The 14889-nt window shown below is 46.4% G+C and overlaps 1 protein-coding gene across 1 annotated transcript; it reads left to right on the top strand.

Annotated features, from left to right (window-relative positions):
• Positions 1-348: 348 nt before the first annotated feature.
• LOC308674245 (uncharacterized protein) lies at positions 349-4150 on the top strand (the record flags this gene model as incomplete). The annotated part of the gene is made up of 3 exons (XM_081338582.1): positions 349-747; positions 2032-2178; positions 4118-4150. Coding segments are annotated over 3 exons (579 nt in total), but the record flags the coding sequence as incomplete, so codon positions are not given.
• Between the last annotated feature and the right edge of the window lie 10739 nt (positions 4151-14889).

Below are 14889 nucleotides of genomic sequence, written 5' to 3' on the forward strand. Positions count from 1 at the left end.
AAAAAAGGCTAGGCCATTTGTCAGATAATATGAACTGACCAAGATAATGTCTTAGCAAGCCAACATCTGCCTTGTTTCCCTTCCCAGTTTCTTCCATGACTCCAAAATCAGCTCAGTGGCAAACAAGCCTCACAGTTTGTTATTTTCCCAAAGCAAGGGGAGACTAGCCTTTAGTCAAATTTTTCCCTAAACCTAGCTGAGTGAGCTCACTAAGTCTTGCTGGAAAGGCTGTAGAAGAAGAAGGAAGAAGCAGGAAGAAGGAGGAAGAAGAAGAAGGAAGAAGGAGTAAGGAGGAGTAAGGAGGAGGAGAAGGAGGAAGAAGGAGGCAGAGGAGGAGGAGGAGGAGAAAAAGAAGAAGAAGATGAAGAAGATGATGAAGAAGAAGATGATGATGAAGAAGACGAAGAAGAAGAAGACAAAGAAGAAGAAGATGAAGAAGAAGAAGATGAAGATGAAGACGAAGAAGACGAAGAAGAAGAAGAAGAAGAAGATGATGATGAAGAAGAAGAAGAAGAAGGAGAAGAAGAAGAAGATGAAGATGAAGAAGACGAAGAAGAAGAAGAAGAAGAAGAAGAAGAAGATGATGAAGAAGAAGAAGAAGAAGAAGGAAAAGAAGAAGAAGAAGATGAAGAAGAAGACGAAGAAGAAGATGAAGAAGAAGAAGAAGAAGAAGAAGAAGAAGAAGAAGAAGAAGAAGAAGAAGAAGAAGAAGAAGAAGAAGAAGAAGAAGAAGAAGAAGAAGAAGAAGTAGTGATTTGGGGTAGTACTTATGAGCTATACATTGTAGCAAACTCAGGAGTTGCAGGTACAACATTGCTACTCCTCCTCCTCCTTATTCTGATAATCTCAGACATGGCGACTCTTAACCAGAAGCAACGGAGGGTTCAAGTTAGCCTAAATCAATTTAGATCCCTAGTCCTTGATCTCTGTTCCATATCTCCTAGTTGATGTTTTCTCCTCATTTCCTACTCCCCCAGACACTTGGACCCTACATACTTTGACTCCAGTTTCTCAGCATCTTCCAGCCTTGTCCTTCTCGGATCAATGGGTAGTGACCCCCATCTACCCTAACCATTGGAGCTGACAGCACAAAATAGCCTCCCTCCATCTCATTTTATGGCCCCTGGGCTATTTCCGAGTTGTCTTCTGTTTCATTGCTTGCATTCCTCCTAAGCATTTTCTCACAAGCAGATCCTCCTTGCCAGGGGCTTCTTGTTTGACAGGACTCTGGGGATGAATTCACAGAAGACATCCAGCCTTGCTTAATTGTGGCTTAAGGAAAGAAAGCATGGCTTGGTTGAACGTGCAGAACATAGCTTGAATCCCATGAAAGGCAGTCCCATAAATCTTGAGCAGAGTTTCTACTGCTAGGCAGGGCTCCGAAGCCCCCCCCAACCATCTTTAATTTGTTGACACACCTGATGAGGACAATAAAATCCCGGCAAAATTTTTTCTGACCCCGAATGATCTGTGTACATGTCCTCCCCGCCCCCCAGCCCCCGGGGGAGGTGGTTCCCAAACCTAGATTTTCAAGGAAGAAAGAAGCAGGAGGAGAAGGACGAGAAAATAATTTAAGACCTGGCAAAGAGACTGTTCTGTTCTCAGGGCCAGGAGCTGTATAAATAAGAAATGAATTTCCCTCTTAACGCATGGCTGGGACGTTTGTAAAAGAAAATAGGCATTGTAATGGCTGTAGGTCAGAGCCAAGCAGGCTGGCAGCTATTTTGGACACCGATACAGCCACCTTGGTGCCAAAGCTCCGCTGGGGTAGGAGAAAGATGACCACAAAGGGGGAGTGAGGTAGAACATATTAAGAGAATGAGCAGCACTTCTAAAACGGACAAGTCACGGTTGGGACGCTAAACCCCTGGAAGTCTGCCTGCTTTTGTTTGAGGAATCCTTAGTTCAGGAACTGGAGCTGTGCCTGTCCAACTGACCTAAGGCCCAGAGAAGGATGCTTCTCAGTAGCTGCCCTGGATTTCTTGGTGCTCCTTTGGCTGAGACAGGTGAAACAGCACCTGTTGGAAACAGGTTCCAGCTTTGGCTGTGGACTTAAAAGTGGAGGAAGAAGCGCTGCACTGGGGTCTGGAGAAGCAGGTGTCCACTCCCAATTGGCGAGGGGAGCATTTGGAACTGGGCTCCTTGAAGGGCAGGTGCCCACGGAGGAAGGCGTGCTTGGTGAGATTTATGCTTGGTGACAATGTTTGCAAAGTTTGGCCCAGTAAAAAGGACCTGGCTGCAGAAGATGCAAGAGGTCCAGCAAAAATGGTGGAGAAAGGTCAATGTTCTAAGCAATGAAGTTGGGACTGATGGACAAAAATTTCTTTCTTTCTTTCTTTCTTTCTTTCTTTCTTTCTTTCTTTCTTTCTTTCTTTCTTTCTTTCTTTCTTTCTTTCTTTCTTTCTTTCTTTCTTCTTTCTTTCTTTCTTTCTTTCTTTTTCTTTCTTTCTTTCTTTCTCTTTCTTTCTTTCTTTCTTTCTTTCTTTCTTTCTTTCTTTCTTTCTTTCTTTCTTCCTTCCTTCCTTCCTTCCTTCCTTCCTTCCTTCCTTCCTTTCCCCAATGCTTTCCTGAAACATCAACCCAGTTCAAGAAGGACATCATCCAACTGCATTAAGATCTTAGTTCTTAGCACCGTGACACTGATCCATCCGGCATTATTGCTAAGTCGAGCTCCTAGCAAACCTCTGGACAAGTTGCACACTTGCCTGGGCTCCTGACGCGCCTGCGTGTGTCTGTGACAGTTTGTATACAAAGCACTTATCACCTGCTTTCCAGTACAATAAGCAAATAGTCCGCGCTGAAGGAATGACCCTGCCAGTGGTATGAACTTGATGGGATCGATAGAAGAGGAAAAAAAATAAATGTCACAACTGCTCGGGGGCTGAGTTGCCTTCTTTGTCACAGCAGCTTAACCTGTCAACTCCTTCTTGGTGGCTACGCAACCTACATCCCAGCCACTGTCAGTCTGGGGAGGGGGGAATGGGGGTGGCACGGCTCCCTCTTAGATCTGGAAAATGAGCCAAGGCAATTCTGGAGGTCTCCAACAAGCGGATGGGTAAGCACCACATTTGAGTTGTTTTGCTGAATTTTCTAGCCCTGTCCATCATGGGCTGAGTCTTTAATGCTTTTCCCAAACTAGGAACAAATCTGAGTCCAAAGGAGGGGAATACAGACGTCCTCGACTTACAACCATATGTTTAGTGACCGCTCAAAGTTACAAGCCTCTTCCTTGTCCTGCTTGTTTTAGGCTTCCCGGTTTCATCCAGGAAAAAAATTCTAGAATTAATCCAGGAAGTGCAGAATAGAAAGATGGCGTGGGCTTCGATCGCAGGTGGGGGAAAAAGGAGGGTTCCTAGAGATCATCTGGACTGAACTCTAGCTCAGTGGAAGTCAGAATACAGGTGTTTGCAAATGGAGGATCGGGGTTGTTTGGCTCTCCAAACTCAGTGCAGATAGTCCTCGACTAACAACAGTTCATTTAATGACTGTTTGAAGTTACAGCAGCATGACCGCTTTTTCACGCTTACAACCCTTGCAGCATCCCCAAGGTCACGTGATCAAAATTCAGACACTTGGCAACTGGCTCGTACTTATGACGGTTGCAGCATCCTGGGGTCACGTGATCCGCTTTTGCGACCTTCGGACAAGCAACGTCAAGGGGGAAGCCAGATTCTCTTAATGACCGCAGCGATCCACCGTGAGAAGATAAAATGGGGCAAAATTCCCTTAACGACTGCCTCGCTTAGCAACATAAGTTTGGAGCTCAATTGTGGTCATAAGTTGGGGACTGCAGGCACGTTTCTGCAAACTGCTTTCAGCCTGAATCGTTTTGTGTCTCTCTTCTGTCGCCTTAGATTTCTTCCCCCCCACTTTGTTCTTCTCTGCTTTGCCAAATCCACCCCTGGCTTCCCCACAAATGGCCAAGAGACGTGGCCCTCTCCCTCCCTTCCCTTCCCCTCCCCTCCCCCCCTCTTCACAGGCTGCCAAGCTGACTGGTTCATCCTTCTTTGGGCTCGGTTTCAAAAGCGGCCTTCTGCATCTTATCACTTGCCATTTATGAAAGGGGGATGTCGCTGCTTCATCAAAGGGCCCAGCTCCTTTCAATGGCCTCTCGCAGGAACGAGCCAGCCACGCGATCTTCAGAGAGTGAAGGGCTGCTTTGTGTTATGTTCAAAGAGGGGGAAAGGGTTACACCACCCTAGGAGATCTCCTTTGGGCCGGATAACCAGCTGTCTCCTTGACTTCTGAGTCGAGAGGATCCGTTTCTCCCCGGCCTGTCAGTTGATGGGGGACCATGAACGGTTGATGGAGGTGCTACTGAAACAGGGAAGCCATCAAAGAGTTGGCCAATAAGAGTTGGCAAACAGGGGACAGCAACACAAGATAGAGAGAGAGCTAGACAAACTAGTCGAACAGGGGGTCCTGCAGAAGAGGGAGAGTGGGAGACCCCTATAGTCACCCCCCTCAAAACTAACGGGGAGGTCAGGATCTGCGCCGACCATAAGTGTACATTAAATTGGGCCCTTAACCAGCATGCTTACCCGGTCCCAACGGTCAGTCACGTTCTCGCTTCCCTCCAAGGCAGCGCCATCTTTGCTAAGCTAGATCTCGTGCAGGCGTATCAGCAGCTGCCGGAAGGTCGGCAGTTTGGCGGGTCGAATCCCGAGTGCCGTGTAACAGAGTGAGCGCCTGTTACTCGTCCCAGCTTCTGCCAACCTAGCAGTTCGAAAGCACGTAAAAATGCAAGTAGAAAAATAGGGACCACTACGGTGGGAAGGTAACAGCGTTCCGTGCGCCTTTGGCGTCTAGTCATGCCAGCCACATGACCACGGAGACGTCCTCGGACAAGCGCTGGCTCTTCGGCTTTGAAACGGAGATGAGCACCGGCCCCTAGAGTCGGAAACGACTAGCACACATGTGTGGGGGAACCTTTACCTTTACCTTTAAACAGGGGTGTAAAATTCAGCAAAATCACTTGGTTTACTCCAGTGTGGTCCTTACCCACCAGCTTGGACTGTCGGAGGCCTCCAGAATTGCCTTGGTTCCATTTCCCGGTGACGTTCTTCACCCTGGGAAACTCTGAAATGGCTGTTCTTTAAGTCAGCTGTGCCCAATGCAGGGATGGGGGAGGTGGGGCAGGAATGAGCAGGTTGTCCTCGATTGACAGCAGTTCATTTAGTGACCCTTCAAGGTTACAACGGCGCTGAAAAAAAGGGGCTTACGGCTGTTTTTCACACCTATGACTGTTGCAGCATCAAAATTCAGATGCTCGGCAACTGGCAAGTATTTAGGATGGTCGCAGTGTCCCGGGGTGTGTGACTATGTCTCTCTCTCTCTCTGTGTGATGTAATCCCCTTTTGCAACCTTCTGACAAGCAAAGTCAATGCGGAAGCCAAATTCATTACCAGCTTAACAACTGCAGTGATTTACTTCATGACCGTGGTAGGAAAAGTGGTCAAATGGGGCGAAATTCACTCATCAACTCTCTCACTTAGCAACAGAAATCTGAGGCTCAACTGTGGCCATAAATCAAGGTCTACCTTATATAATTGTGGTCCTATGGTTGAGGAGCACCTATAGAAGTTTATGCACCTATCTTGGGGGCACTTGTCTTAAATCACGAAGGACAGGATACTTCCTAAGCCCACCTGTTGCTTAGGCCACGGTGGTTTGAGCTGGCGTGAGCGACGGGGAGACGTGCCAGACCTCACTCTTTTGTAAATATCACGAGTCCTCCTTCGCTTCGGAGAGGTATCAATAGGATGCATTCATCGTAAACTTTATCGGCAAACAGGTTCCATCTATTGACCCTTAACTAGCGGCCCTTGAAATTTGCAGAAGTTTTTCTTTTCTTAAAAAAAAAAAGGTAAGGAGAGTTTCAGAGAAAAAGAAAAGAGGGGAAGGAAAGAAGAAAGAAAGAGGAAGGAAAGAAAGAAAGAAAGAAAGAAGGAAGGAAGGAAGGAAGGAAGGAAGGAAGGAAGGAAGGAAGGAAGGAAGGAAGGGGAAGGAAGGAAAGAAAGAAGGAAGGAAAAAAGGAAGGAAGGAAGAGAGAGAGAGAGAGAGAGAGAGAGAGGGAAGGGAAGAGAAGGATTGTGGTCTTAAACCAGGGACTAACAGAGCTGGACCTTCTCCCCAGCTGGGTTCTGCCCGCTTTCCTTGCCGACTTTTAAATACTGTTTTATCGTTCCTTTCAGCCAAATCCATCAGCTCTTCTTCCCTGCCATTCCCCCCCCTCCCGCCCCCCCCTCCCCGCAGCCTCGGGAGAAGAGACGCCTGGCGTCTCCCACCTGATTGCCTGGATGGAAGATGATTTTCAAGGTGAAATTTCTACTTCGGCCCAGTCACTTTCATTCAAGGCAATGAGCAAAGTGTCGCACACGCACACACACACACACACACACACACGCACACGCACGCACACCCATGCCGCACCGCATTCAGCAGCCTCGGTTCTCCTACTGCATTTAAATTTACTCCACTTTTCCTTCCTGACACCTGTTTAAATCAATATCTTCCTCTTTAGGTCGTGGGTAGAATGTGCTTGGTCTCTCCGCACAGCGCTTCTCAAATCCACTAAAATCAACACAATAATTGAAATATTTTCAAGCTGATTACACCGCTGCCTGAGGCTAGGCTGGTTGCTAAGGGTAAGCTCCCCGGTTGCTAGGGGGAGTAAATCATCTTGCATTATTTGATTTTTGTTATAGATATGAAACCGCTACTCCCTCGATTAAATGTCTCTCACTCTAACACCTATGGGACCTGGGGAGAAAGAAGGAGAGCGCGGCAACCTTGACCCTGTCAAATAAATATCTCTAACTTTTCCTGTCCTCCGGCTTTCAAGCCCAGCCTGTCTCCTCATACCTCCTCCCCATCCTCTTCTTCACTTTCCTCCTCCTCTTTTTCGAAAACCTGACTTTAAATAACAATGCTGTGGGGACACACGGGGGCCGAGACTGGAGGAGAGAACAGCCTTTTTCATTAGAAAAACTCTTGGCTGGACTCGAAGGACCACAAAGGTGGCCTTGATGGGACCTCCATGGATCTAACAGCTTTGGAGAAGTCAAGTGGGAACTGAGACAAGGTCAGGGGCTTCTGAGATCTCGGCTCGGCTTGACTGGCAGCGAGATGCGTGGGTGGGCCCTAGACTCAACTGAGGTTGGGGTAGCTCAACAGGTGGGAAGTAGCCTTCTTCAACAGTCTCCAGGGCTGCAATCCCACCCTGGTCTAACTTTGTGAGAAGGATGGAAACCTCAGTCTCACAACCAGAGAGCTTCTGGGAGTTGAAGTCCAATACAGCTTGAGGTTGCGAAGGTTCAGAAATGTGATTGAGGCACCTGATGGGCTTAAGAGTCAGGTCCAAAGTTCTTGAAAAAGATGGGAGCTGGACTATGCAGAGATGATGGAGAAGAAGGTGGAGCTTTCCTGGAGGAACGCAGGAGCTGTTTAGGAGGAGAAGGAAGGACGTACAGCTGGGAAAGCAGAAAGCACGACGAGGAAGGAACTCAAGGTGACTCCAATGTAGAACATAGAATAATTGGGTTGGAAGGGACCTTGGAGGTCTTCTAGTCTGATTCTCTTGGGCATAAGAACAGGCAAGGAATCTCCAACTCACTTTCAAAACCTGAAGGTGTTACCCAGTTGGATATCAAAATGTCTGCAAGTCAACAACCAAGCTCACCACTAAGGATTCCACAGTTCAACCTGAAGTATAAATATACTCTTGTACAGGCAGTTCTCAACTTACAACTTACACCAATGATGTCACCCTAGTTAGGGTAATGAAACGTCTGCAAGAAAGCAAGCAAGCTCAGAGAGCCCTCAAAAGGAGCCCTCCAGGAGATATAGGTCCAGCCACAGTTCCACAACGTGGAAGTCCCATCGCACCTCCAAGGTTTCCCCAGAGCTAACCCCGATGCTCGCCAGTTCAAACAGAAAGTAAGGAGTCCTGAAACGAAGATGGAGACAAGGGATGAAGTGCACAGACTTTTGAAGAGACAGCCCAGCATTTAAAGTAATCAAGGATGATTCAAGTGACAGCTTTTGTGGTGTTTACTAATTTACTGGAGATTCATTTCCAGGAACAGCTGGCTCTGTCCCAGCAGGGGTGCAGGTTGCACAGGTCCACCTGCTGCCAGGCAGATGGGCCACAGGTACAGCTGTGCTTAAAGTTCAGTAGAGCTGGTCCCCTCGGCCAGGGGTGGGTTGAGGTGGACTTTTTAACTTATCTGAGCAGTTTGCCTGCAGGAGACCCCTCGGAGTCTTCTTGGTTCCATCCTGGGAGGTCACCACAGAGAGGTCCTCACGGCCAAGAGAAGAATCTCAGCTTCTGGAAACCGCTGGGCAATTTTCAGTTGGACACAGCATTTGGTGAATTTTTGCATTTTGTCAAGAGGTTTTGGAGAGGGTGATTTGGGGAAGGGGCCACATGTCACTCACAGCTCCCTCCTGCATCTGCCCGTTGATTTCTCCTTGAGTCACCTGTCAAAAGACAAACCCTTCTTTCATTTTCCCGGCATAAAGACCAGCCATCATCCGACTGCATTTGGAAAAGAAATGTCAGGATGTCAAAATGCAGACGACATGTAGGGCAAATTGCCATATTTTATAACAATATCTTATAATATTTTTGTGGCCTGTTTGCTTCCATGCAGAGGTTCAACCACTAACATCAGCAGCCGGATGGCTGAACTTTACTTTTTCCAGTGTAAATGTCTCATTTTTGCCCCCAGAATTTAGGTGTTGATCACATTTTCACTGTCCAGGGGATCCAATTTATTTTATCTTATTTATTTGTATCCTGCCTTTATTATTTTCACATATAACTCTAGGCAGTGAACATATCCAGCACGCCTCCCTCCTCCTATTTCCCCTACATTTTTTTCATTTCCGCTTCACTCTAAAACTTAAGCCCAACCACGGAGACATTTCCACCACCCTTTCCTCCTTCTTCCGTTCCACTAGCAGCTACATGAACCACAAGTGCACTGAAGAATTCTTTTCCAATTTTGCTTCCATCATCAATTTGTCAGGCTCTGCTCTCTACTCTGGGTGTGGGCACACTTTGGATACACAGCTTCAAGAAGACTTGTGTTTCATCGTGTGACTTGTGTTGTATGTCAAGTAGAGCATATGCTTATGTTTTATCTACGGATCTTTCTCCTCCTCCTCCTCCTCCTCCTCCTCCTCCTCCTCCTCCTCCTCCTCCTCCTCCTCCTCCTCCTGCAATGCTTGCTTGAATGTTGAATACTCAACCCTCCTGTTTCACATTGTCCAAGATGGCCTACAACAAATGAAAATTCAGCAACATTCACCTTGCACCAATCAAGAGGACCGAGTCACCCAAGACCTCCAGTCAACCAAACAAGAAGGAGGTCTCTGATTGGACACTCTGCAGGGCAGTGGTTTTGAGCCTCTGCTCTGAGCCTGGACATCCATTCCCTCCTTGGAGGCCTCCTGACCTCTGAGCCAAAGTCACCCTTCTTCGCCTTCTCCTTCCTTTCAGCCAGGCTCTGGGCAGGGAGGGCCATCCGGCCTCAGCCTGGGGCTTCCTCTGTTTACCAACTAGCTGCCTCCAAAGCAGTCAGGCTGGTTAAGCACCTCATTCCCATTCCGAGCGGCCATCTGCCGCCTTTTTTGCTGTAAGTCTCTCTGCAAACGGCCCAGCCTTGACAAGCCGCAGATCCGTCAGTGCAGTTATCAGCCGAACGCAACATCTGCCGTGCCTGACACCCCCTATTGTAGGCCACTTAATCTCTCCCGCTCCTCCCTTTAACTGCAGACAACAGCTCCCTATATTATATTTTCCCACTCAATTAGCACTATCATCCTGCTGAAATAGAGGCCAATTTACCTTTAATGACATCATTGTTAGGAGAGTGGCAAGCACCGGGTCCAGAGCTGTCACCGGATGGCGGGAGGCTGTGCCTGCTTCGCATCTCGGCTAACCCTGGCGCAGGCAGGCCAGGCCAGGCAGCCTATCGGCGCCGGCTTCACCCCCAACCGCCGACATTGTTTCCGACAGTTCTCAGGAGCAGTGTGCCGGAAAATTGAGTCCAGATTCATTAGGTTTTGCAGTGTGCTGCTCAAGTCAGTTAAATTGATACATTTCCTAACAAAATTGAAGTGCTTTGTGCTGCCAGCGGAAAGCCTGGTGACCCTCTTCGGCCCACTGAGCAGCCAAAACGAGTTGATGGATCCATTAGACTGCTCCAAATGCTTCTCGTGCTCCCCCCCCACCCGTCGCCCTCCGTTCCTGAGTGACACAGTAAATCTGAGCCAATTTCAGTCTCTAATCATCATTACACCCCCCCTTCCACTGTTCATTTATTACTTCTACAATTCTAATACGGCATGTGGATGGGTCGGCACCCGGGGAGGGGAGGAGATGGCACTGGCTGCCTTAAAGAGCCCAGCCTGTTTGGCACCAAGGCTGTCCATAGAAGGTGATGGTGATGGAGGAGATGGGGGCCAGAGGGATACGGCGGTCTTGCTGCGGCCCCCAGCAAACTGCGAAAGGAGGGGATGGACCAAAAAGAAATGTTCGGTGCCCAGCAGCAGAGATGGGCAAGGAGACGGGCCTTTAGATGGGAAAAAAGCAGGGAGCAGAGGCCACCTATTTATTTTTTTAGAACATTTATAATGCTGCCCTTCTTATCCCCAACTCTGGGCAGCTCCCAATCTTGGCTCATGATCACGAGCCAAATTGAATAAAATAATAATAATAATAACAACAACAACAGAAGGCAAGAGAAGGAACTACAGTAGCTAACAAAATACAAAGACCTGCAAATAGAAATAGAACTGTCCTAAAAAGAAGGCAAAAGTCGTATCCAAAGTCTCGGGTGCCATTCCAAAACAACTGGAGCACCACTTGAATGGCATTGACAAATTCACCATCGGTCAATTGCAAAAGGCCGCTTTGCTCAGAAGACCTTACTTCCTGCAGTGATGTCTGTAACACCATCAAACATTCACATCTGCCCATCCCAGGTCCTTGGGAAGGACTCAATAGGTGTGTGTGTGTGTGGGGGGGAAATGCCAAATCTAATCTGAACAACTGGCTGACTGTGTCTGACTATAATAATAATGACAACGCCTCCAGGTTGGCTTAGGTCATCGTAAAAACTGTTGTAAAATGGAGTTTGGTCACCTGGTGACTCAACCTATGATCACAATGGCTTACGACCAAAATTCTGGGCTGAGCTGTAGTCGTATGTTGAGGACTTCCTGTGGTGCTAGTAGATAACAGACTTTGCCATGAAATGAGTATTTCAAATGATGGAAGGAGAACGCCTTGGCCTCATTTGCATTTGGCAAACATAACATAAATAGCAGGTTTAACTTATTTATTTACCAAACTTATTTATTAAATTAGGCCTGCCTTTTCATCCTTTCCCCTTTCCTATCCTGAAATGGGACGCATTTAAAACATCCATATTCTGCCTGCAACAAACCAGGATGGTTTCCTACAGCTGAGCAAATTCCACGCAATTTCAGATATATCCCCATCTGTCACCAGAAAGAGTAAAGACTCCGTTAAGTTACGAAACTAAGGCCAAACTGGGTTTTAACCCGAGCAGAAGTTAACCAAGTTTACGTAAACCAGCAACTCCAAAGTTTTTAGCTTGCTTCCGATAGGCTAAGAACGTTCCATAAAGGGATTTGCAGGATAAAAACAGGAGTCATTTGAGTCAATGCCAGAAAGTTTTCCTCCAATGATTGTAATATTCAGTAAAGATGAAAAGTTGGACATGTTTTTTTTTTGCTGACTGCACGATCCAAAATGGACTGGGGTTATATAAATTGACTTTGTGCAGCAAAGCTAACTTTTCTTTTTAAAATAATAATAATAATAATAATTACGGGTCTCAAACCAGCTAAGTTTGTAGCAAAACTGGAATTTGCCTGCAGGTCTCTCTCTCTTGCTTAGTTTTGAGAATAAGGGGAAAAGGAACTACGGTGGTGCAAGAAATAACTGCAGGCTGCTATCCCAAATCGATAATAAGGGTGGGGGAGTAAATCCTATTGAATTCTGTAATGTGGATCACATCTGGTCAAAGAAATCTCAGCCAATTGATTAGATGATGTTTAGTTAATTGTTCTGTGACGGCCGAGAGACAGCTTTGCTTGACTCCCATGTCAGGGTGGAAACTCGCTGTATTTCGCACAATGGACCTGATGCATGAACTGGCGCTTGGCAACCCTTCAAAACTGGCACTTTACCAGAGTTCTTTGTTGTGTTGACTTTTAAGGCTTGCAAAAAGGGAGGAGAGGCTTGCTTTAGGTCCTGTCTATTAGGGAATGTCATCTTGTGGGGACCAGAAAGAGGACCTTTCCTGCTACGGCTTTTGCCTTTAGGAACTCCCTAGCTTGGCCCAACCTTGCTGGCTTTTCACAAGACCTCATCATGTTACAGGAGGCTCCAGAGATGTGAGCGACTCCACGAAGTGTTTGGGCTAAGTCAATGTTTCTCAACCCTGGCTACGTGAAAAGGGAGGGACGGACCACCTAGGTTGAAGTTGCTAAGGGTGAGAAACACTAGGTTAAGTTGTTGGTGTTGGCTCTTTTCACTTTGGTTGCTGATGGCATTTGTGCTGCTTTGTACACCTTTCTATGTTTTTGGATAGTCTTTTATGGCTGTTAGGTGCCCAGATGTCTTGAATTGGAGATATCAATAGTAGATGGATGGATGGATGGATGGATGGATGGACAGACAGATATAGACAGATAGAGAGATAGAGATAGAGAAAGAGAGAAAGCAATAGATAGAGAAGAGATTTAGAGAGAGAGAAAGAGAGAGAGAGAGTAGAAAACAGAGAGAGGGAGGATAGATAGATAGATAGATAGATAGATAGATAGATAGATAGATAGATAGATAGATAGATAGATAGATATAGACAGATAGAGAGATACAGACAGAGATAGAGAAAGAGAGAAAGCAATAGATAAAGAGATAGAAATAGATAGATAGATAGATAGATAGATAGATAGATAGATAGATAGATAGATAGATAGATATAGACAGATAGAGAGATACAGACAGAGATAGAGAAAGAGAGAAAGCAATAGATAAAGAGATAGAAATAGATAGATAGATAGATAGATAGATAGATAGATAGATAGATAGATATAGACAGATAGAGAGATACAGACAGAGATAGAGAAAGAGAGAAAGCAATAGATAAAGAGATAGAAATAGATAGATAGATAGATAGATAGATAGATAGATAGATAGATAGATGATAGATAGATAGATAGATAGATAGATAGATAGATAGATAGATAGATAGATAGATAGATCATGAATTGGACATGATCATTGATATCAATGGAAATAATACAAATACACACAAATCTAATAGAGAAAGAATGGTGAATAAGATAGGTTTGTCAGACAGGTTGATCAAGATGATTGTAGATGATCAAAGAGGAGAGAGAGAGAGAGAGAGAGAGAGAGAGAGAAGAGAGAGAGAGAGAGAGAGAGAGAGAGAGAGAGAGAGAGAGAGAGAGAGAGAGAGAGAGAGAGAGAGACCTTCATCCTTACTCTGTCAGGAAAAGGGGGGGGGGGGGAAGGAACAAAATACATGACATAGTCGGATGGAAGAGTTAGGGAAGAACACCCTGCTGGCGTAACATCCCCCCCCCCGCCTCTTAAGTTTCCCAAGAAAGGCTTAGCCTCCTGTCCTAGCCCAGCCCGCCCGAAGTTGGATGCGGCCTCAACGGTTCAGCAGCGAGAAAGATTAAAAAAAGGACTGACTTTGAATCTGCCCCCTCCCAGCAGATTAAGGCCGTCTCTTTTCAGCGGTGGGTTTGTGCATTTCTCTCTCGGCGTAATCTTAAGGAAGCAGCACATTTATCCCGGGAAAGAGTCATAAGCCTTGAATTAGGGATATACATTTGAATGAGCTGGTGGGGTGGGGGAGAGGGAGGGAGGGAGGGAAGGAGGGGAAGGGGATGGAGAAAGCCATGGACAGGTAGCTTTTCAACCCCAGAATCATGCTGATCCTCCATTCTGCCTCGGCTGGAGGACGGGTCTACGACAACTCGCCACCGGACAGGACAGGAGTTGCACTAATATAGAGAAACAGCCCAATAGAATCCTTAAAGAAAAAACGCCAGAGGAGGAGGGACAAAATAAAACGTGAACGACAGCAATTAAAATGATTTTTAAAATGATTTTAAATAAGTACATTGAATTGTCGAATAGTCTCACAGCGAATTATCCCTGGGCAAGTTGTCCCTGGCGAATTGTCCCATTTCAGCCTGAAGATCTCCCGTCAAGGAGCCCAGGCTGGAAAATCTAGCCCCCACCCCCATTGTGAACCCACATAAGGGGTTGCTGGTTGTGTTTTAGGAGCTAGGCCTGGTTCACAGATTGCAGGAGTTCAACTGGAGTCTCCCCAAAAACTGTTGATTAGGAGATCTCATCAAAGGCCGGTTGTGAACCCCTTCAGCACCAAGGCAACTTTGCTGAACGAACTGTCGTGATTACCAACTTGTACAACCTGTGTTGTACAAATAATACCAGGGAATGATCTTATCAAACTTTGAGGAGAGGTCCTCCGAGTCCTTTCCTTCACCACAGCTGTGACTTCAAGCAGCAGCTGACCAAACGCTTGTAACTCAAGGATGGCCAGTATTGTGCAATAATCTTAGCGAACGTTGAGGACCGGCTGCAAGTCCCTTCCTTCAGCACTGTCGTAACTATGAACGGTTGCTGAATGAGCCGTCATAACTCGAGGACAAAAAATATATCTTTATATCATTTCAACAAATTATGGTTGGTAATTTAATTGGTTTTCATCCCCACAGGAATACCTTGGGAGACTTTTCAATATATTGTAGTCCATGTGGCACTCTTAAGTCAATTAAATGCCCCCGTGATGC

Source organism: Vipera berus (genome assembly GCF_964194415.1).
Source record: "Vipera berus genome assembly, chromosome: 13".
Taxonomy (NCBI): Eukaryota; Metazoa; Chordata; class Lepidosauria; order Squamata; family Viperidae; genus Vipera; species Vipera berus.